This window comes from Cetorhinus maximus, chromosome 1, assembly GCF_964194155.1.
Source record: "Cetorhinus maximus chromosome 1, sCetMax3.hap1.1, whole genome shotgun sequence".
NCBI classification, from domain to species: domain Eukaryota; kingdom Metazoa; phylum Chordata; class Chondrichthyes; order Lamniformes; family Cetorhinidae; genus Cetorhinus; species Cetorhinus maximus.
Window position 1 is genome coordinate 100,238,970 of NC_135879.1, and position 23,411 is coordinate 100,262,380.

The 23,411-nt window shown below is 42.6% G+C and overlaps 1 protein-coding gene across 1 annotated transcript in view; it reads right to left on the reverse strand.

Annotated features, from left to right (window-relative positions):
• Window positions 1–1,073: 1,073 nt before the first annotated feature.
• The window catches only part of col25a1 (collagen type XXV alpha 1 chain), a 227,159-nt gene continuing 204,821 nt past the window's right edge, over window positions 1,074–23,411 (reverse strand). The window contains exons 34-35 of the mRNA XM_078544797.1: window positions 12,584–12,622; window positions 1,074–10,677 (exon numbers count right to left, since the gene is read on the reverse strand). Of these exons, the coding sequence (XP_078400923.1) occupies window positions 10,675–10,677; window positions 12,584–12,622 (42 nt within the window). The 3' untranslated portion in view covers window positions 1,074–10,674. The remainder of the gene's footprint in view (window positions 10,678–12,583; window positions 12,623–23,411) is intronic.

Consider the following 23,411-nt stretch of genomic DNA (forward strand, 5'->3'; position numbering starts at 1 on the left):
TATCAGTAGGTAAAGGGTGCACGGCAAATACTTTGCCCACAGGTACATGGAAATGGAGTTATGTTCTATCACCAGTATGGGAACTGTTAATAATTTATCAAAATAAGGTACCCACTGTTTTGGGCAGGAGAACTGGGAACTCATTTCGAAGAGTGCTTGAAAACTGAGTCAAGCAAGCCTTAGGCAACCAATGGGAGATTTTAAAAAAATGTCATCTGCCAGGCAGCCTGATTTTCAGCATGATCAGAACGGTAAGCGAGAGGAATTGGCCCTTCTGGCTCCTGCTTTTCTGGAATCTGTGGCTTCTCTCTCATTAGATCACTGCTCCCACTATAAGAAAGCCCTTTCACATTTACCTTTGTTACTTTAACTTCAGCCACAGATAAGCAACCACGTAACAATCAGCATCTGCCACTATCGACATAGTCCTATGGTAGGATAGGAAAATGATGATCTACAGGGGAATATTTGGCTGCAATATGACCATTGCGCACATCACCAGTTACCTTTGGGGTCCATTTTGACTTTATTGCCTGTGCGTAAAGCTTTGCCCGAGTAACTTAGCCCTTCTATTTAAATTCATGGAAAGAAAATTTTAAACTCTTATGAGGTCAATGGGGGTAGTGGGGGTGGGGGGGCCAGCTGCAAACCTGCCCACTTAGTTTTCCTCAATGCACTCCAACCAGGTAATGCCTGAAGTCCAGGTGCTAAAGATAAAAAATACACCCACTTCTAAAATCTAGTGATAGGGATAAATTGACCTTTTCAATTTGTATCGAGATAAAAATTCAGAACTAGAATTTCCACATTACTAATTCTATATGACAATGCTGTGCTTTAAAATATTACAGTACACCATGAAAGAAAGGTGAAGAGAGATATTGTGGCCACAGATGCTGTCAATTGTATCCAGGAGCTATAAGTCCATGAACACAGTGTTGTAAAATGCTCCACATCATCATTATGTTAATATTCTATTTAAATTAGTGCAGTATTAAACTAATGTTGCTCTTGATAGGTGAAATGGTGCTTATGTCTGAAAGTTAAAATAAATGACTTAATAAAACAAATAATTTGGTACACCAAGATTTTTTTTATTCTGGCAATACCATCAAAAAACAAAATACTGGTATGGTTCACAATTGAAAAAGAAACTGTTCTGACCGTTATTAAAATCATATTTTTAACTAATGATGATAAATACTTCTCCTTTGAACAAACTGATAAAATGTCAATTCAACAAACCTTGAGTGCTTTAATTTTCCTATGAAAGTGTTAAATTACTTCCATGTTTCCTGTTATATCACAGCTGTGATAAAAATTATATAAATTGGTCATATGCATCACATGTATGGCACTGCAGAACCTGCCTTCCCCATAGGATTCTCTCAACAGACAGGAATAGTACAAAATGAGAGAGGCATTGTTATTGTAAGGTACTTTGGCACACAGGTAGTCTGGATAAGAATCCTTTTTATTGCCTGAGTTGCTTTGTTCCCTTCTCTAGTTTCCCTCAATTTTGCACTGTCCAGAGCCAATGTGGCAAGTGACCTTATTCCTTAGACAGCAGAGGGTACAAGAGCAACTTTACTTTGAGGAGTAATTGAACCCCTGGTTGGCTCTTTGTCATAGTGAACTTGTTTACAGTCAGGAACTTGGCATTTGAGTAAACTACTGGTGCTCCAACATGTTTGTTTACCAGTGCCGCTAAACTTATTGGTTTTTAATTCTTATTTGAATGAAGAGAATAAAAAGTACTAAAATGGCACTGGAAAATCTGGTGCTTCAGCAGATAGCATTGCTGCGGTGCATGTTTGACATGCAGATGATATTGGCTGTGTAGCTACAGTGCTTTATAGCAGGCTCTTTCAGTAATTCAGCACCACTAAAAATTACTGCTTGACGGGGGAATAAAACGGTGCTATTTACAAAGAAGTGTGCCCAATCTGACTACACAGGTCTCAAAGGGTTTATCACTTGCAATTCCTGCAATTGTAATTGATACAGCAAAGATGAATTACTCAGCAGCAGCTAGTAGATTAGCAATAAAGACCATACCTACTTCAGTATGTTACATAAAGTTATACAAAGAAAAATCCGCAGAATGACCAGTAAAGAAATGCAACCATGGCTGAGATATATATTATTAAACAGTCTCACACACAGTTTAGTATGATCATATTCAAATGTGCCAAAAACAGCATCTTGTACAAATAGATCTGAAGGTCAACTTCTTAACATTAAAACAAAATTTAGGAAATATACAAAAACACAACTGAAGTAAAATGGGAAAAAATATAAACGCTTCAAACAAATAATATAAAAATTAATAAAGGTCAAGATAATACAAATCCTCATCATGTCTTCAGAATCAACCCACAAAGAGAGCAAGGCATTAAGTTTATTGTTGCTTTTGAAATGACCAAAAAGCCAACACTTGAACCTTTTCTTGTCTTTGCTTCTGCCGCATTCAAATATACAACATGTCTATTCCATTTTATTCAAAGTAGCAAAGAGCAATGTAACCTTGTTTGAAATTAAAAACTGACAGTATTTCCTGTTACATTCAAAAGACAGTGACAAGACCTGCCTTTCAGTGTATATCAACTGTAGAAAAAATTAGATGCAGAAAAAATAAACACAAATAAAAGTCAAGCCTGTATTATATATACCAATTTTTAAAAAAACATCCATTTTAAATGCTCCACCAAAATAACATTCAAAGTATAGTAAAGCATATGTTTGAGTAACATACTCTCATTACTAGAGCAAAACAATTGCATTCCTGCAAAGGCATAGTATAGCAGTAAGAAACGGCCACCACACTAGCCCATGGTATGCACTGGTCTGCGGGCGTTGACATTATTCTTATTAGCTCCTTTGGTAGACATGCCACCTTTCTTTATTTTTGGAAAAGACAGAGGGAAATAAGTTAGTGCATATTGATTAAAAAGTTTGCATTGACAGTATATAATGAATGGAATTGAAGGGAGATTTAGAAAGGAACCTAGGTCTAGATTTTTACAGGCATGTGGAGACTCTGGGTACCTTTAGAAATGGCAGACGGGACCCGGATCTGGAAGTCCCATCCCCCATTTTGGATAGATCTTAATTTCGTTTGGTTGAGGGGGGATGAAATAGGGGGCAGGTCATTACCCACACAAGGGAAACCTGAAATCGACAGGGCTATTTGAACTCAGTGCTGAGTTCAAACAGATCCCATTTTTGCTGCAGTAAGGGCCTTATCCCACAATGTGTGACTTACAATTCTTTAGAGAAGACATAAATGCTGGTGAAGGGCGGATAAGGTCCATAGAACTGTCAAGTTATTTAAATAGCCTGCCCTTTAAAAATTGTGAAAAAAAACTGCCTGCCTGAGTCTGAGTTGAAAAAAAATCTATGCTTGCAGTTTCAAAAGCTGTTTGTTGACATAACCCTAAGGGCTATCATTATAGTATTATTATTACTTGACTGCTTCCACAACCTGTGATTATTACAGTAGTGGCCTGTAAGTTCACAGTTTGATTGACAGCTCAGAGGTTATAAAACATTTAGCTGTCTTTGATGTTGGCTTATGAATACAAATGTTTGTTTCTGAGGGATTACGTACTTGAGGAGATTTACATGTATTGACTGGGGTTTCATGAATGAGATGCTTTTTTTATATCTAGTGAACTCTGTTACAGATAGTTAGAGTTTTATTTAATTTCATCCAAGCATGGCTCCTGAAGTCTGCGCATGGTGGACACTGAATGAGTTGGCATGGAGTATGTAAGGGCAAAGGGTGGTGGGTTGGGGGCATGAGTTGATACTAAGTTGGCATTGGGGCTATAAGGGGCCATGGGGGAGTGGTGGGGGACATGAGTTGGCATGTATGGACATGAGGAGTGAGGTGGGGTTAGGGAGTTGAGGGGTTGTGAGGTGTGATGTTCAAGAAAACAACTGGGACGAAGTCCCAGGGAAGCAAGGCAGGCCTTTGCAGTCGGCCTTGGCACTCAGCAGCACCTGTAGCTACTTCCGATCTGTATCTGGGGAGTGGCAGGCCCAACTCCACCCTTCACACACCCTCCCACCAGAATGAAGATCCCACATTCAGGGCACTTTTTTCCAAGACGGGTGCAGCGAGCCAGGGGATTTCCACCTTGGGAGTGAAAATCCAGGCCCTAGAAGTAATAGCAGACTGCTCACTTTCAACATGTGGTCAACATGACAAAGCAACAAAAAGTGAAACAGAGTAGTAGGACAGTACGATGCAGGAGATGACGCCAGGGCTTTACTGTTCAATAGTCAACCCATACTTGGAATACCTGTTTATTTCCAATCAAAACACCATGCATTGGGAAGGATGCATCAAGATTGAAACTAAACGTAGAGGGGATGAGGCATCAGGTCAGATGCCAAAAGACCACAATGACTAAAAATGCCAGAATTTTCCAACCCCCTGGCACTGCCTTCAGCCTGTCCCAGCCATCACCACAGATCCTCTGGTCAGCAGTGGTCTGAGAAAGGTCATAGCATTGAGTATTTACGAGTTCCCAATGAGCAAAACTGCAGGAAAATGAGGTGGGTGGATAGAGGAGCTCCCTTCTGCCTCCTGATGCTAGTTCCGCTGGACCTGTGTGCGTAGTAGGCACAAGTCATTTAAGATTGTGGGTAAGTCCTAACAAAATAGTGAAGCAATGTAGTAAGGGTAGGGACCAGCTGCGATGGTTCCTACCCCTTTCTCTTCTGCTCTGCAACTGGAAAATGCTAATTCCCAAGGCACAGGGCAGAGGAAATCAACAAAGCTAATAAAATGCAGGTTGTTCTATCTACAGCAATAGAATATGGTGGTAAAAGTCATTCATCAGCTATAGAAAGCCCTGGTTACACCACACCTGGAGTGCTGTGAACTCCACAGCTTAGGAGGGATATAGTTGCCTTGGAAAAAGTGCAGCATAGATTTACTAGAGTGATATCTGGGGTAAAATTTTTAGCTTGGCGGGTGGGCGCGTGCCCAACCCGACCCGACCGAGCGTAAAACGACGTGTGATGACGTCGGGCGAGCATCCCTCTGTGCCTCAGGGAGATTTGCAAATGGCACCCGTGTGAAGTTCGTGCGCGCCCCGTTCGCACTAACCCTCCCCCCCCACCACCCGCACAGTGCGCTGCCACTCGTGTTTCACGTTGGGCAGGCCTTAATTGGCTTGCCAGCTTGAAATCACCTTCCGGCCTCGATCGCAGGCGGGGGTTGGCTTCCTGGTTTCCTGACCGCCCCCAGCGAGCCTGCCCAACATGGGTGAAATTCTGCCCCTGGATTCCAAGGTTTAAACCACGAGCAGAGATTAAACAAAATAGGGTTGTAGTTTAGAATTTAGATGGTTAAGGAGTGATTTGATTGAGGTCTTCAAGAGATTAAGGGAAAACAGATAGGGTAGATTGGGAGAAACTATTTCCACCAATTGGGAATCTAGGACTGGGGACTTGGTCAAAAAAATAAAGCTGGGTCTTTCAGGATTGGAATTAGGCAGCACTTACATGCAAATAGTGGGAGAAGTTTGGAACTCTCTTCCGCAAACAGGCCACTAATGGTGCATCAATTATTAACTTTAAATCTGGAATTGATAGATTTTTGTTATCAAAAGATATTGAGGGATATGGGACAAAAGCAGGGATATGGAATTAGGTTACAGATTGCATTGTCTCATTGGGCGGAATTTTATGCTGACGGGATTTTACTGTCCCGTTGTAATCAATGGACTTTTGAACGGTTCGCCACATTTTACGGCCCCGCCCCCGCCACAATGGGGCCGTAAGATTCTGCCCATTGGACAGTGGAAAGGCCCAAGGGGCAAAATGGCCTACTCCTGTTGACACATTTATCCTCCATATTACTGTACATTTTCAGATGAAGCAATCCTGTTGGAACCATTATTTAATGATGGTGTAAAACTGATACAACTCCAAAATGTTGCTTTGTCTATGTGGTTATGTGGTATCTGAGTATTAGAGAAATCCCATTGGAATAACATTCTCTTAAAGCTAGATATTTGTGCATTCTGGTGTCCAGTGAGTGTGCTTTCATGATATTAAGGAGGATGGAGTCCCACAGTATAATTGGAACCTTTAGATACGTGCGGTGAAAATGATTGCATTAGGAAGCCTGTTCCAATTAATATTTATCATTTAATGTTCATAGTGTATAGTTTTCATAAACAATCAGAGGCAATAATTGTCAGCACAGGTACAATAAAATGCATAACTTGTCAATCAGCAGGAAGGAACAGGAAGAGTGTTGGGATATGATCCCTCTGTACCCTGTGCAGATCTTTCTGAATTTATGAATTTGGATCTGTCATATTGCTGTCAACGCAATGGCCCTTTGCAATGCTATGCCTTTGCTTTGATGGTACACTCAGCAGCAATTACATCCAACCCGACCATTCGGGCAGTAACAATAATTTAATTGTTTAATAGGATGTTATTATCATAAACTGACAAGAATGGGTTTCCTTTAGTTTAGTATTAATTAAGTTGACCTCTTAGCCTAAAATCAAAACAAATCAAATGGCATACAGAGTGACATAAAAAATGGCATTTCTCAGAATACAAAGTAATATCTTCAGAGTAAAAATAGACAAAGAAAAAAGGATAGGGTAGTTTTGCTGTTTTAACAGTCAATAGGCTGAATAGCCTCACTAATCTATGACTCTACGAAATCGGGCACTGGAGAACCTCTCAGCTCATATGTGATTATCAAACTGGAAAACGCTCGATAGAAATCAGAGAAGTGAAAAGCAAGAATAGCACAATAGAAGACCGATTTCTCTAAATCCCATGCAACAATAAAGTATGCGTGATTTTTTTGCCTTCAAAGATTAAAATTTTTATGATCCTGCCTTGCTGGAGTAAATAATGTAATACCCGTTGGTACATCAAAAGAGAACTGCATGCATTATTGTGCAAAGATGAGACCTGGAAGCCAGTGCTTCTCATTGGGTCAGTAAGTCTGCTGCTGCGCCAAATGCTTTTGGAACAGAGGGGGGATATTCCACAAAATCACACAGGAACAACTTGGCCATCGCTAGTGAAACTGTGCCAAGAGCTGATGTTCTGGTAAATTCACACCGTTCTGCAATGAGTACACAGGCAGCAAAATGATTCCATGCATTAGAATTTAAATAAAAACAAAACCAAAACAAAACAAAACAAAACATTTGCACTAGAAATATTTCAAGTGATTTTTTTTTTGCTGAGCTAATTAGTTTGAAATGTAAGTTCAGTGATGGAGCAGTGTGATGTACATTTAGTTTAGGAAAACCTGAAAAAACATAATAATGTTAATTAACTGCAGTTCAATTGTGTATTTGAGGCTTTGAACAGGACAATAACCAAATATATATAAATATATATATTTAAAATAAGAAAGCTTGCATAAAATATTCCCTTCATTTGACACTTAAAAAAAAAATGCTGGTTTGATGAACCACTGTCACAACTGTGCATTTTACAATAAAACACTGAGGAACATGCGGAATGGTTAAAGTTAGAAAATAAAATGTAACTGACATTTAAACATAAAAGATACATAATTTATGCTCAGCGCAGATCAAAATATAAACCATGCTCAACTAAAGCAGCAATATGATTTTGGCAACTATATCAGGACTTGGTCTTAGCATTAAAAAATGTACAGTTGCTTCATTTTTTGCCTACATCACGTTCAAGCAAAGTACAATGAAGTAGGCTGCGAGGCCTCTATCCTTTCGTTGGAATAAACATAAAAATGACTCAATAAACACATTATTTAACAGCCTATTTAAAAAAGATATAAGAACTAGGATCCAGACAACTGTTCCTTTTTAGCAAGGACAGGTGAAGAACAAAGGGTGATAGGAGCAATACACTGATTATATTCAATAGGGAGTGATTCACGTTAAGTGCTGAATGAAAACACATTAGGATATACCTGTGAGTTAGATACATCTCAAATAAGTCGGTCTCTTTTTATGCATTCTATTAATACAGTGCTGTGCTGTGCAGCATAGGGCTTTGAAAGAAGCATCTCTCAAATAAAAGTAATAGGATCAAATACCAGTTGTAGTTATGACTGAAATGGATATTGAGTATTGCAGCTGCTGTATCTAATGGTGACATTAGGGTCATATTATATTTGTAATCATGCCATCTAAACACAATCCACAAACCATGGATCATTGGCTGGAACCATAACTATAGTGATCCACTGTTGTTGTACATTGGAAACCCTGGCTGAAATGTAACATTATTAATAATCTTTAATTTAATTTACATACTTGCTTTTTATATTATAATTAACTAATGATTGACTTTGCAGTAACAATTTATAAATGGATTACTCTTGAAAATATAGTTTTAGTTTCACATTTCTAAAAGCTCTCTTGAATTACAGGGGAATAAATGAAGAAAAAATAGAAGCATGAATATGAGTTTGGAAAAGAGCTCATTAAATTCAACCTTGTGCAGGGTTAGATTTTTAAGAAAGCTTTTTTAAAAAAGAGTCTGCTTCTCCAGGAGAAGATGTGTATAGTTGGCATTAACAGCTGTGACATGTAATGTTGTCATCTTCTGCCAAGCTCAAAACTGATTAGTGGGCAGAATAAAGGGTGGGACTTGGAGTTTTGATGCTTTCTTTACTGATGATGAAAACCTTAATACCTAATTTTCCTGTATTATAGAGTACAAATTCTGATCCGTGAAATTTCGACACAAATGGTTAACACACTTTTACTATTTCCTGTGTACTATGCTTAAACAGGTTATAATTAATTGGATTGACACCTATGTAAGAATACCAGGCAAGGAATGAAATATGAGCTTTGGCATTTCCATTTTCAAAAGATGTAAAAGAGCGAAGAGGGAAAAAAAGGACTATTTTTAAAAACTGTCGGCTTTAAGTATCTGGCTTCCATATTAGAACTTCCAGACCACTCAAAAACCCAGATTGTCTGATATCAATCCTGCCCACTGGCAACCATGTGAGATGCTGTTTATGTCGGAGGCATCGAAAGGATGCTCCGAATGCAGGAGGGGAGTGGATGTCAAGCTTTAATCAGTAGGCGTGGTTACTCAGAAAAAGAAACAGAAAGCAAAGTGTCATAAAAATAAAACTGCCTACAGATGCAGAGTCAGTGCAAGGGGAGACTCTAAAACAAGCTGCAGAAAGATCCGTCTTGAATCAGAAAAAAATGTCATGTCAACAGCAACTGACCGCAAAAGACGGTAAAATATAGAACACACTATAATAATTAATAGCTGACAACAGACTATCATAAAATGCCTCAAATGGAAACTTTTATACTTTTTTATATATAATACTGGGCATTTTGCATTTACATTATGAAAGATGAATGTATAAAGTAGTGAACCCACAGCGAGTACTTGAGGCACAAAAGGTATTTGTGCATTGATGCATCAAATTAAAGCTTCGGGGTCATATGCTTCAGACAGCTTTTCAATACAAATCCAAACATCCTTGCTGTTTCACGCTGGAATCTTCCTAATTGTCATGCACAATACCTTCAGCATCTCTCCACTGTTTGTAACAGCAGCAAAGTGTTTTACAAGATGCGTTAGACGTATGATACTAATCCTCTCATTCAAATTCAACTCCAAATTACCCACTGGAGCCGGCTTACAATTCTCATTTGGGGTGAAGGATGTTTGGGTGCCAGTGCCCAATCTCAGGCAAAGGGTCTTTCCTTTTCGCCTCATTCAGGATTAACACCTCTTCGCACCTTGGGGGGTAGTTCCTTGTTCTCGTATGGAATCCTCAAAACCACCTTGACCTTCCAAATCGTCTGAATGAAATGCGTTCCATGCTGTAGCCATACAATGAAAGCAGTCAGTGCTCACCGGCTACGTGTTAACCAAGGACTGAACCTTAGAGCACCGAACTGCGAACTCCATCACTTAGCCATCCACTGGAGTTGGCGTGCACAAAACAAAAAAATACTTATGTTGCCGTGGTTACTTGACCCACAAAACAGGATGTTGAACAACAGAAGTTTAGGCTGCTTTTTTTTTCGCAAATTCAAAACCCTTTTTCATCTGCATTTCTTTTATTTCTTTCTAGCAATGAGCCAGGGGTTTCCTCCCTTTAGATGAGGAGAGAAAAAGAAAGTTCAGAGGCCTAGGCCACAGGTCTGGCTGCACAAGACGTTAGTGTTTGAAACTCTGAAGTGGCCACACATCAAGCACTGGTCAAACACTTCATGCACTTCTCTTTAGAACAAATATGGCAGCAGAAAATCAGTGATGGAACTTTAGGTGGAGCTTGTAAGCACAGGTCAGTTATTTGCAATGGCAGCCAAGGACCTTCCACAGTATTCATCTGTTTTAGTCGATTTGGTCACAATTACATGACAGGACTTGGTCCAGATATGTATCAATGGCACTTGTCCATGCAAAACACAAGCTGAGACAGAGCTCACAGGGAGCTCATGCGCACAACATTCCTACATTGTTTCTTTTTAACACTATGAGTCTCTGACAGAACTGTTCTATCAGTCAATGTACGATATGTAACTTCTTACTATAAAGAAGTAGAAGCAGCTATGTGTGAACATGTTCTTGACTTTTTTTAAACAGTTACAACTATATAAATACAAAATATGGAGCATTATATACAAACTTCATGCTTTCGTGTTAGATTCATCACTGCAAAAAAAAACAGACACACAAGTGTTAATTTACTAAAAGATTAGTAATAACACATGGTCAAATCCTGTTGACCAACACATTTTTCAGGGCAGTAAATGAAAAGGGCTCTAGTTACATAATTTGCTTCCCAACCAGCCACTGAAGATTCAAATTACACAGTTGCACGCCATGCAAACATGGCTGCCACATTATGGGGTCACATTCTGCCAGCAATTAGGACCAGCTGCTTTTAACTGGAACATTTTGCATTCAGAGAAAGATTATATAATATTTGACCCCCACTGGTCAGTTTTAAAATTCTCCTCCAGTGCAAATCCCTCAATGACTTCGCCTGTCCCTATCTTTGTATCCTCTTCTAGCTCTCCAACCCTCGAGGAACTCTGCATTCCTCCAATTCTGGCCTCTCGTGCATCTCCCCCACTCCTTTTGTCCCATCACAGGCAGCCGTGCCTTCAGTTGTCTAGGCCCCAAGCTCTGGAATTCCGTCTCTAAATCTTTCCGTCTCTCTAACTCCCTTCTCCTTTAAGGTGTTCCTCAAAACCTTTTACTTTGACCAAAAATTTAGTCACACCTCCTAATATGGGGCTGTGGTTATTTGACTCATGTCAATTTTATCTTATTACACACCCATTAACGTTTTGGGATGTTTTACTACTTTAAAGGTGCTATATAAATGCAAGTTGCTGTTCTTGTTGCAGTTCATTCCCTCTGCAGGGTGACCTGAGTGGAGCAATTTTCCACTTATATATCCTCAATATGAAAACTGTTTATTACTTACTGATGTATTTTACATAATAAACCAACTATTGGTGCTAAGCTTGTGCTTCATCTATAGCTAGTGCGCTATTTCATTCTGTCTCCGAGAGAGAAAATAGGATTCATATGGGAATGTGTCATAAGAAATCGGAGCCAGAGTAGGCCATATTTCAGTTCCTTCATATTTCAGTAACTAGTGTACAGGATAAAGGATCTCTGTTATGCTCCCTGGCTCATGCAGTCATTTAACGAGATATTGGGCAGAATGTGTGCACTCTGCATAGTAAGGGATGTGATGTCCAATTGCAGGAGTAACCGGTGACACTGAACCATCTTGCATAAAACCCCTAAAAAAATGAACAACTGAAGCAACACTAAGTGGCCCATAACTTCTTGACTTGTCCCTGTCTCCTTTTCTGAAGAGGGGAGTCTCATATGTACAATTTTCTATTTCAAAGAACTTTACAACATAGTCAGATTGCCTTAATTTCCCTCATAATAGACTGGTGTGTACTGGTGATTTCTCAGCCTGAAGTTTGAATAGCTCCATTAACACTTTGGCCAGGAAATTCTGGGAAACTGCTCCTGCTCGCTGGCGTTACTTTGCTGGAAGTGCAGCAGAAACCTTGTACACCTGTGTAAACTCCACAAAAGGAGCAATTATATATTTATTTTTCTGGCCAGATTATTCCAGATTAGGAGGTCAGTGCACACGGGCTGTCTGTTTGTGTCGCAAAATCTGCCCACATGTCCCTCAGAATTATAATTGGGGTTTTCACTACATCATTAGGAGCCTGATTTGCATGGGAAAGGGGCTTACTGCCTGTTTCAAGTGGGCACATCAGCTGCACAGTGGTAGGACTCTTTCAAAAAGTTAACCAGCTGTCTGGTGGTGTTAATGGGGCAGTGGGTCTATTTATCCCATTTTGAGGCTGTTACCCTACCCCCTGTTTATGCCAGGCAATAGAATTGACCTATACATAAATTAGTATTTACAATTTTCATTATAAAGTGAACAGTGAAATCGTCCCCAATATGACAATAGGAAGGATATTGCAAGGATATGTTTATGCTACGTTATCCGTATCACAATCTATATATATATATACTATAAGAGCTTATCTTAAAGAAATCATGCACTTCATACCTTCTGCCAACATCCTGGCATCGGCAATCCATCTGGGCCCTATTTTAACCAAAGATAGAGACTTTGACTAGTGTGTGAAAAGACAGGAATAAGCAAAAGCAGAGACAGGCATTCCTGCCAAATAATCTATTCACCTGATGTAAATGCAATCATTGTCAGTAAAAACAACGTTATAAACTCTATGATTACCAAAGAGGGATTCAATATCTAAATGCAATAGTTCTAACAATGATGGCACATTATTAAACAATTTCCACACTACAGTGCTAACAAAACTTAAATGGTCAGTTATCCAATGAATCAATGGTAGTTCTGTAACTAACTTGGTGAGGAGCAGAAGTTCCATTTCCACTCTTTTGATATCTAATCTTGCAAAAGATAATATCTACTCATACAAACACGACAGCAAGCCACGTGCCTGCAGACATACATTTGCATAGAAACATAGGGCAGAATTTTGCCGTTGACGAGCAGGGGGTGGGGCCCGCTCGCCAACGCGTAAAATGACGTGGGATGACAACGAGCGGAACCCCCGACGTCACCCCGCCCCATTTAAATTTTCAGGAAGGCGGGGGCACAGCAATATCAGCTGCGGACCCGCCGACCTGTCAATGGTCAATTGAGGCCATTGACAGGATCAATTATACAATTAAAGGACCTGCCCGTCCAACCTTAAGGTTGGCGAGAGGCCAGGAGCCCTGGCGGAGAATAGAAAAAACATGAAACCTCATCCACTGGCGGGATGATGTTTCATGTAGGGTTTAATAAACTTATTATGTAAATTATGAACATGTCCCATCTCAGGTGACATTGTCACATGAGGGGCGCATGTTAGGCAATTTTTTTTTTCTATTTTTAATATTTTTCAATGTGGAAGCGATCTTCCGAGGCAGCACTTAGCCTCAGGGAGATGTGTGCTTTTTCCTGCGCATGCGCGAAAGAGCGCACACTTGCTTTTGGGGAAACCCCCCTCCCCACCGCCCGCACAGCGAGCGCACAGCGCTTCCCGCCAGAAGTCACGCTGGGCGGGCCTTAATTGGCCCACCCACGTAAAATGGCAGTCGGGCCTGCTTCTCCGGCAGGGATTGGCTCCCCGCCCGCCGGAGATTGGGTCGGGCCCGCACACCCGACAGGCAGAAAATTCTGCCCATAGTGTTGTTAATTGCCTTTTACTGTCGGTAATTTTAAATATTGGTATGGAGCTGTTGGCTTCTTCTCAGTTCTTTTAAACTTGCACGTTGAAAACTTTGTTGTACTTTTGGAACTTCCTTTTGTGAGTTTTTATGAGCAGAGGTTTTGTCCTCTCCCAAAATGGTCCCCTTCTGAAGATGCTTAATTTTGTTGGTTTTGCCAGCACTGGCTGTTCTCGGGTTGTCATACAATGTTTTTTGCTTATTCATTTTACGGGATGTGGGTGTCGCCAGTTAGACCAGCATTTATTACCCATCCCTAATTGCCCCTGAGAAGGCGGTGGTGAGCTGCCTTTTTGAACCGCTGCAGTCCCTGCGGTGTGGGTACGCCCACAGTGCTGTTAGGAAGGGAGTTCCAGGATTCTGACCCAGCGACAGTGAAGGAATGGCGATATATTTCCAAGTTAAGGTGGTGAGTGACTTGGAGGAGAACTTCCAGGTGGTGGTGTTCCCATCTATCTGCTGCCTTTGTCGTTCTAGATGGTTGTGGTCGTGGGTTTGGAAGGTGCTGCCTAAGGAGCCTTGGTGGATTTCTGCAGTGCATCTTTTAGATGGTACACACTGCTGCCACTGTTTGTCGGTGGTGGGGTGAGTGAAAGTTTGTGGATGGGGTGCCAATCAACCAGACTGCTTTGTCCTGGATGGTGTCAAGTTTCTTGAGTGTTGTGGGAGCTGCATTCATCCAGGCAAGTGGTGAGTATTCTATTACACTCCTGACTTGTACCTTGTAGATGGTGGACATGCTTTGGGGAGTTAGGAGTGAGTTACTTGCCACAGAATATCCAGTCTCCGAACTGTTCTTGTAGCCACAGCATTTATATGGCTAGTCCAGTTCCGTTTCTGGTCAATGGTAACCCCCCAGGATGTTGATAGTGGGGGATTCAGTGATGGCAATGCCATTGAATGTCAAGGGGCGATGGTTAGACTCTCTCTTGTTGGAGATGGTCATTGCCTGGCACTTGTGTGGCGTGATGTTACTTGCCACTTGTCAGACCAAGCCTGGGTATTGTCCAGGACATTGATTGCTTCAGTATATGAGGATTTGCAAATGGTGCTGAAAATTGTGTAATCATCAGCGAACATCCTCACTTCTGACTTTATGATGGAAGGAAGGTCATTGATGAAACAGCTGAAGATGGTTGGGCCGAGGACACTATCCTGAGGAACTCCTGCAGTGATGTTCTGGAATTAAGATGATTTATCTCCAGCAACCACAACCATCTTCCTTTGTGCTAGGTATGGCTGCAACCAGTGGAGAGTTTTCCCCCTGATTCCCATTGACTCCAGTTTTGCTAGGGCTCCTTGATGCCACAATCAGTCAAATGCTGCTTTGGTGTCAAGGGCAGTCACTGTCACCTCACCTCTGGAGTTCAGCTCTTTTGTCCATGTTTGAACCAAGGCTGTAATGAGGTCAGAAGCTGAGTGACTCTGGTGGAACCCAAACTGAGCGTCAGTGAGCAGGTTATTGCTAAGCAAATATGCTTGATAGCACTGTTGGTGACCTCTTCCATTACTTTACTAATGATGGAGAGTGGACTGATGGGGTGGCAATTGGCCAGGTTGGATTTGTCCTGCTTCTTGTATACAGGACATTCCTGGGAAATTTTCCACGTGCTGGGGAGATGCCAGTGTTGTAGCGGTACTGGAACAGGGGTGTGGCCAGTTCTGGAGCACAAATCTTCAGTACTATTGCCAGAATATTGTCAGGGCCCATAGCCTTTGCAGTATCCAGTGCCTTCAGCCATTTTGTGATATCACGTGGAGTGAATAGGATTGGCTGAAGACTGGCATCTATGATGTTGGGGACTGTATGCTGGTTACAGTATAGGAGGCCATTTGGTCCGACATGTCTGTGCCGGCTCTCTGCAAGAGCAATTCACCTACAGCCTTTTCCCTATAGTCCTGCAAACCTTTCTGCTTCACGTAATGATCCAATTCTTTGGGTGGAATTCTGTTGCTATGCCCAGTGCCCTGATGGCGGGACTGGAATTGTGTGGGACTTCTACTCATGGGTGGGTGGGATTGGTTGACCACCCACAATCATGTGGTGGCCAGCCAATTAGCTATACAGAGTCGAGGATCTCAGCCAATGGTGTGACAGGGACAGGCAGGAAGTCACTGACCCACCATTACCAGGATCAGGATCAGACTTGTTTTTGCTGCCCCACATTATCAAAATCCTGGAACTCTCCACCTAATTTCATTGTTTTCACCACATTGACTGCGATGGTTTAAGGAAGCTCATCACCACCACCCTATTTTAACACCGACTAGCCATAGGGGTAGAACTTCCCCAGAGCTCTCAATTTTTCACTAGAACTCTGGCAGAACGTTGGTGGAAACCCTGCAAAAATAGCGGGAGAAATAGAGAACCCACATGGTAATTCTGGGTACATATATTAAATGCAATGCTCTCTCATCGAGAACATGGGTCTGACTCCATCCACCCTCACTTCACCCCAGCATAAGCTGGGTGATGTCTTTTTTGCATTTACTCAGCTTGACCTCAACTGAATGCTGTATTTAGTTAGTTTAAATGGGCTGGGTGTGCACTGGGCAGGAGTATCATTTTGGAACTGGCATTTTCCTCACTTCAAGGCCAGTAGCAGTGCAATCTCAAGTGGAATTCTGGTTGACAGTCAAGAGCAACAAATGGTTTTCATCCCCTACTTCTGATGAAGTAACATCCCACCTGATGGGCTCACAGAAAATTGCTGCCAGCCTCTTTACAGATCCTCCAAATGTGAAGAGTCCACCTCACACCCTCTAGCACTCAAATTCAATGGGTGGTATTTATTCCAGGTGCAATAAAAAGGAATAAGGAGCATTAAGTCATCCTTGGAGAGTGACACAGGAGGCATTATTAGGTCGCTTATGCGTCTGTTTCATCCAGGGAGTGTGCTCAATGCAAACAGACAGACAGTCAGTGGTACAGGTGTCCTCTCCTATTCCTAAGCTCCTGCTAACCAGCACACATGGGCTGTTATGGAGAGGAACATCTTTTTTTGTACATCTCAGTTGGTTCTTAAGAAAAAGTTATCTATCAAACTCTGTTCTAGAATGGTTATGATTGTCAATGATCAGTTTTAACACTGTAATGTAGAACTTGTCAGGAGTTCAAATATCATTGTTCATACGGCACCACCATCATTATTAGCTCCTTGTTCTCATTCAGATCAGCAATAGCAGGACTCAAGACTGCAACTCTTTATGTAAACTACAGGTGCTAATGTGCAGTCAAATCTAATTTATAGTTTTAAAGCAATTAGCTTAGCACACACAATCAAAAACAGCCTTGCAGCTTATTGCTGTCTCTTATAACTATTTTTTATAATAAATCAAGCATAATATCCAGAAATCAGAATGGATACGTTATCAGGATTTGGTATAGAAGTGGCATTTTGTTCCCCAAAGGGAAGACAACCATGCAAAGCAATACATTCCATTGAACACTTTTACCTTTATAGCTAGGCTGAATGGGTCTGAATTGTGAAAGAACCAAATACAATATACCACAGCTTTTCATAAATATATAATGTACACACTACTCTTTGGTTATATCTTCATTCGTGTGTGAGATGTAATCCATTCAAAATGCACCCTTCTATTAAAATACAATTCATCTTTGTGATCAGTTGAAAATTGCATTGCATAAAACATTTCACTGATGAATTTTTATATGTCCCAAATGAATATTTAATATTGCAAATTTTGCCCTATTGGTACAATGGAGGTAAGGGGTACAATTGGTTACATAGTTTATATCACAAATGGAACAGGAGATTGCATTAAAAGCTAAGAAGGGTTTGGGAAGCAATATCAAAATCTAATATGAAAAGTTGAGTCCTTTTGGGAGTGAACTGCAGTTTGTTAAGATCAGCCAGAAGCCTTGACATTATGTTAATAGTCAGGGAAGGGTTGCTAGTGTAAGCTTGGAACTATTGAGCTCAGGGAAGACGTCTTTGTTAAATGTATGCTATCAAAGGGCTAAGGAGCATTAAGTGAGTAAGATTGGTATATTCCAATTAGAAGAGTATATTAGGTGTGATTTCTTGTTTCAGGAACACAAACAAATACTATAGTGATTCACATTACACTTTGCACCTGCTTTGGAAATAGTGGGCGGAATTTAATCCAACCTGTCGTGGCAGGAAAGATGGTGGTTGGGGACCCTTAATCGCACGGGAGGTCGAGTGTCAAGTTGCCGGGGATGTGAAAACCTCCTGTGATGAAATCGGCAGTGGGATGAAGCCAATGCGGAAAGTCGCCCACATGTGTTGGGGAGGTAATTAGGCTCGTTAATGAGCCTGTTAAAGCAATTTAAATTAGAATTTTCCACGATTGTTTTTTGGTTGCATCTTCTAAATTACATGAAAACCCCATGGGTTTCCCGTTGCTAGAATCCAGCCCAGTGAGCCGATCTGCCTGAGCTGGTGTCACTTCAGATCTGACCTACATCGAAGTTTAGCTTATAAGTTGTGTTCTGATCCAGCCTGAAGAATCGGACAGTCCCAGGGACTGGCTTGAGGAGAGTGGGGGGTGAAGGTGGGCATGCTCAATACAGGAGCAGAGGGCCCCCTCACAAGGGAGTAGCGCAAAAATGTGGTTTCTCCTTGCAGGGATTAGAAATGAGATGGATTCACACTGTAATGCTCAATCCATTTAGATTTGAATGTGCCCATGATGTTCATCAGGAGAAGGATGCAGAGGCACCAGGGAAGGCTCTCCAGCAGCAGTCACAGAAGGCAGCACCAGAACAAGTGGCCAGGCAGCAGGAGAGACACAGAAGACAGTGCCATGTCCGACCTAGAGCTTTCCACATACATATGACCTTCCTGCAAGTGGCTGGGAGGCAGTACCAGCAGTGACTCCACCTCTCTCATGAGTGTGTCACAGAGCTTTACGCCCTCATGCAGGCCAACCTTCACCCAAGGGATTCCCGAGGGGCTATGGTGGTAACTCCATGTCAATCGCCCTTAAAGTTACAGCGGTGCTTAATTTCTATGACACTGGTTTCTTCCCGGGGTCAACTGGGGGGATTGTGAGGGATCTCCCAAACATCAAGAAAGTCACCAGTGTTCTTGCCAATAGGACTGGTGACTTCATAAAATTTTGCACGGATGAGGAGAGGCAGGCTAAATGCACAATGAGCTTTGCCATGACCAGGAAACAAGATATGACTACACTCATGGAGTGACAGGGGGAGGTCATGTAGTAAGCTCTTGTTAAACCATGGGGTGATCAGTGACAGGACTGTGAATTTTCAGACCTCTTCAGCTATCCTGCTAATGCCACAGAATGAAACTGTGGGACACTGGTGAACTCTTCTCTCTAGACCTTGGAAGGTAGCGTGGGAAAAACTTTTACTTCAGCGGGCGGGGACGTGCTCGACCTGCTTGAGCGTAAAATGATGCGCGCTGACCTCGGCCGAATGTCCCAACATCAACGTGCAGTCGTGCGATATTTCATTTGGCGGGTGTGCGCCGGAGTCGGCAACCCGCCCGCCGACAATTAAAAGGCCTGTTAAGGCCATTAAATTATCAATTAAGTTAATCAGTTAAGTTAATTTTAAAGGCCAAGCAGCCTTTGCGCTTTTTAGAAAACCTCATCCACGGGTGGATGAGGTTTCCTAAAGCAAATAAAAATGAAATAAAAATTTTAAAACTTAATTAATAACATGTCCCTGCTCATGTGACAGAGGGGACATGTTTTATTACATTTTTTTCTTTATTATTATTTTTTATAACTCTTCATCTCCCTGAGGCAGTTCTGTGCTTCAGGGTGATTATGAAGCGTGCACTCGCATGCTTGCTCCGCTCACACTCCCCCCACCGCTCGCACAGGCAGCGCTCAACGCTGCCGTGCGTGTTTCACGCCGGGTGGGCCATCATTGGCCCACCAGCGTGAAATCATGGTCCAGCCCACCTGACATGGGTGAAATTCTGTCCCATGTGTTTGAGAACTTGAAAATTGGCTGCCGGAGATTTAAAACGACTCGCATTCAAAGCTGAAAGGCTGAATTCAGTTTCAAAGCCTCGGCTGGCTGCCCTTTAAATATGGCGCCCGCTCCTGCATGGCCATCAGCTGGTGTGGGCCCTACCACGTGATTCTATGGCAAGCCCGCAGCACCCGCACTTATTGGCTGGTCACCACGTGATCAGGTTCAGCTGGCCGTCATGAACACGTGCCAGATCCCCAAAGACTTCTGGTCCAGCCAGTGGATGCCATGATCGGAATAGTAAATCCAACCCAATGTTTTTTCCCTTCTCTCATTTCTAGGAATTAAGACAAATTGGGGCCTTAATAGAAGCACTCGATAAAAGTTTCCAACACTATAACAAGTTAGAACGAAAACCTATGCACCAAGTTGGAAATTGTAGCTTTACTGTAACTGTCCCAAATATCTGTTAGGTTAGGACATACTATGCTTTGCTTTCCAAGGACTATCCTGACCATCTGCATCTTAGTTTATTAACTTGAGGGGGGATGAGATGAAAATCGCTTTTGAAGGATTGCTTCATTTTCGGGTGGGAGGGGCAGCATTGATTCAAGCTAGCCTTTTTTTATTGAACATTCCTCAGAATGAAGTCCTGTAACTCGCACCACAGTTAGACTAGTCTGAGATTGAAGGCTGGGGAGGGATAAGCACAGCCAGCAATAACTAAATTATATGGATTCTCGTGATGGTGAATTGTATTCTACCTGCCTGGGAGGGAGTTCTGTGGATGAATGTTTATATGCATAAGCAGAGTTCCTCGCTGCTGGTGGATATTTCTTTATTAGGAAGGCTCGAGTGCGAAAGTTCATTTTCTCATAATTTGAAAACAGTAAAGCCCCACACTAAGTATGAAATCACTAAAACTTCTCGCTACCCAGGAAAGCAAAGATAAACTCCGCCTTCTTTTCTTGAATACAAACCATCTTCCTAAACCACCCAGCTGTCTCGTCCACCCTCCCTCTGACAATAAGTGCAAGGAACCTATGTCACAAAGACTAAGACTACCTCTGCCACTTCCCTCCTTTCTGCTAGCCCTCTGTGTCAAACTTCCTCAAAAACTCCCCACTGCCCTGTCCCTGAACTCAATTTCTCCAGATTCTATCCCATCACCAGCAATCCTCTCTGACCTTATCTTGTCCATGAGATCCACTTCCTATTTCCTCAATTCTATTCTAACCAAACTGTTGACCACTCAACTTCTCTTCCTGGCTCCCATGTTAATTGATATTGTTAACACTCCATCTCCTGAGGTACTGTTACACCTCTCTCCCTCGCCCTCCAAATCTGCTGTCATCACTCCCTCTTCCAGGAACCTAGTCTTGACCCCTCTGTACTTGAAAACTACTCGTTTCCAATCTCTCTTTCCTCTCCAACTTCTTCTTGTTTCTGTAGCGGTGGTGGGTTTTACGGGGTGAGGGTGCTAGCCCCATGCCAAACACTCATTTTTGAACCGGGCTTGGGACTGGCTTCGGTGGCATGACTAGACAACTGAACGACAACAAGGCTCCTCCAATCACCATCGGGCAACAGAATATCGAGAACATTGGCCACTCCCCTTGCCTCGGAAGGAACATCCCCAGGGAGGATAATGTAGAGATCGATGTCCACACAAGAATTGTTAAAGCAGCATCGGTCTTCCAGCAGCTCCTCATGGTCTGAGCATCCAACACCATCAACACAGCCATGAAGCTGCAACTCTACATGTCCATAGTAGTACCAACTGCAGTATATGCCAGCAAGACATGGAAGAGAACAGCAAAGGTATTACATAAATTGGACGTCTTTCACCAATGCTGCCTACGTAAGATCCTGGGCATCACATGGAGAGAAAGCATCATCAACGAGGAAGTGCTACAAATGACTAGTCAAAGGCGCCTGTGGAACATTGTGACGGAGAGGTGACTGAGGCTGGCAGGATATATATTTTGCCTCCCAGACGTAGGCCTGCCAGAGTGGCAATAGAGAGGATACCATCAGGCAGAAGAAGACCTTGGGAAGTACACTTAAGGAGGACCTCCAAGAGCAGGACATCATCTGGGCTGAAGTGAAAGAGATTGCGATGGACCAGGACTGGTGGCAGCACTGGACTGAATTGAGTTGATGAGCATATGCTGGACATGTTGCTGGTCTCCTCTCTCCTCTTTGTTTGGTTCATTTTAACTTTCAGTTTTGAGTCCTGATGAATCTGATCTACACCTTGAGCCTGTTTTTCTCCCCCCCACAGGTCATGATTTTCTGTGAATTCCCAGTAGTCTCCGTTTTAATTTCAACATTTGTTGCTTTGTGAGAGCATTTTGGAGTGAGTGTCAATTTGTTGCTTATTTGTGAACCAGACTTGCATCCACCAGCAACTGGGTTGGAATTGACCAAATTTAGTTCACATAAGACTGTCACAGCCAAGAGCTGGGGTCAACCTGAAGCCTAGTTACAGAGCTGAAACACACTGGAGTAAATTTTCTCCTTCACTGCATGAGTGGTTATCTGGTGGAAAAGATGGCCTGCCCATCACAGAACCTGCATGATTGGAATGAAAATTGAACAGTTTGTGATAGAAGACAGGAGCCAGGAACCGTCCACAACAATCCAGAACACAGGGGTTTGGGGAGCTGTTGGGAGCACAGAGCAAAGGAAGGAGGTAAAGAGAGCTCGTTGGGGGAGTCAAAAGATTATAGAGCTGGTGGGCGGTGGGGGTGGGGTGGTCAGTGGATTGCAGGGAGGGAGCAATTGAGGCAGAATATTTGCTGGAGGTGCTGGAAGATGGTGGTGGCCGGGGGTGGGGGAGGCACTCTTGCTCCTCCTGACCAACAAGCAGTACTAGAAAAGCATTTATCTGGCAGCTCTCAACTCCCTTCAGCTGTCAGGTTTCCCCGATCCTGGAAAACCCATCTCACAGCTGTTGCATTCAAATGACTGCTTGATATAAATTTTACAATCACTGACCCAACTCTCCAGAGCAAGTTACTTGTACACACCCAAATTGGCTGTGGTTAAGCCAGAAGTAGGTGTGTTCATTGTGGGTTGGGGGCTGCTTTCACGCTTTTACCACTTAGCCTCCCGTCATGAGGGGGAGCATTTTAAAATTCCCCCCTTCACATCTCATAACTGTCTTGCATGTACAAACCCAAGTATAATTAGGGTACAAATCACTGGGCGGAATTGTCTCAGATTTTCATGAAGTGTGATAGCGGGCGGGTAAAACGATGTTTAACCCACTGGCCGCGATGGTGGCTTTTCACACCGCATTGTCCCAAACCCGCCTCACTATTTATGCATTTCCGGGAAATGCACCATTTCCATGGCGGGCAGGCTCTCATTTGCCCGCCACGCCATCACTTCACTGCTTCGTCACGCCGAATGCCATATTTAAAGTCCAGCCGTGTGCACACATCTCAGTGCTTCCAGCCCACGACTACGGCAGGGAAGATGTCCACGAAAGGCAAAAAGACTGCAGCCCCCAGGATAAATGACATGTCACTGGAACGCCATTTGGATGCTGTGGAGGCCCGCCATGGTGTCCTCTACCACCGCTCTGGCCGCAAGACGGGCAGCGGCATCACCAATTCAACATGGCAGGTGGTGACAGCAGTAGTCAGCGCCAATGCCCTGCAAAAGATGACAGCTACCCAGTGCCGAAAAAGGG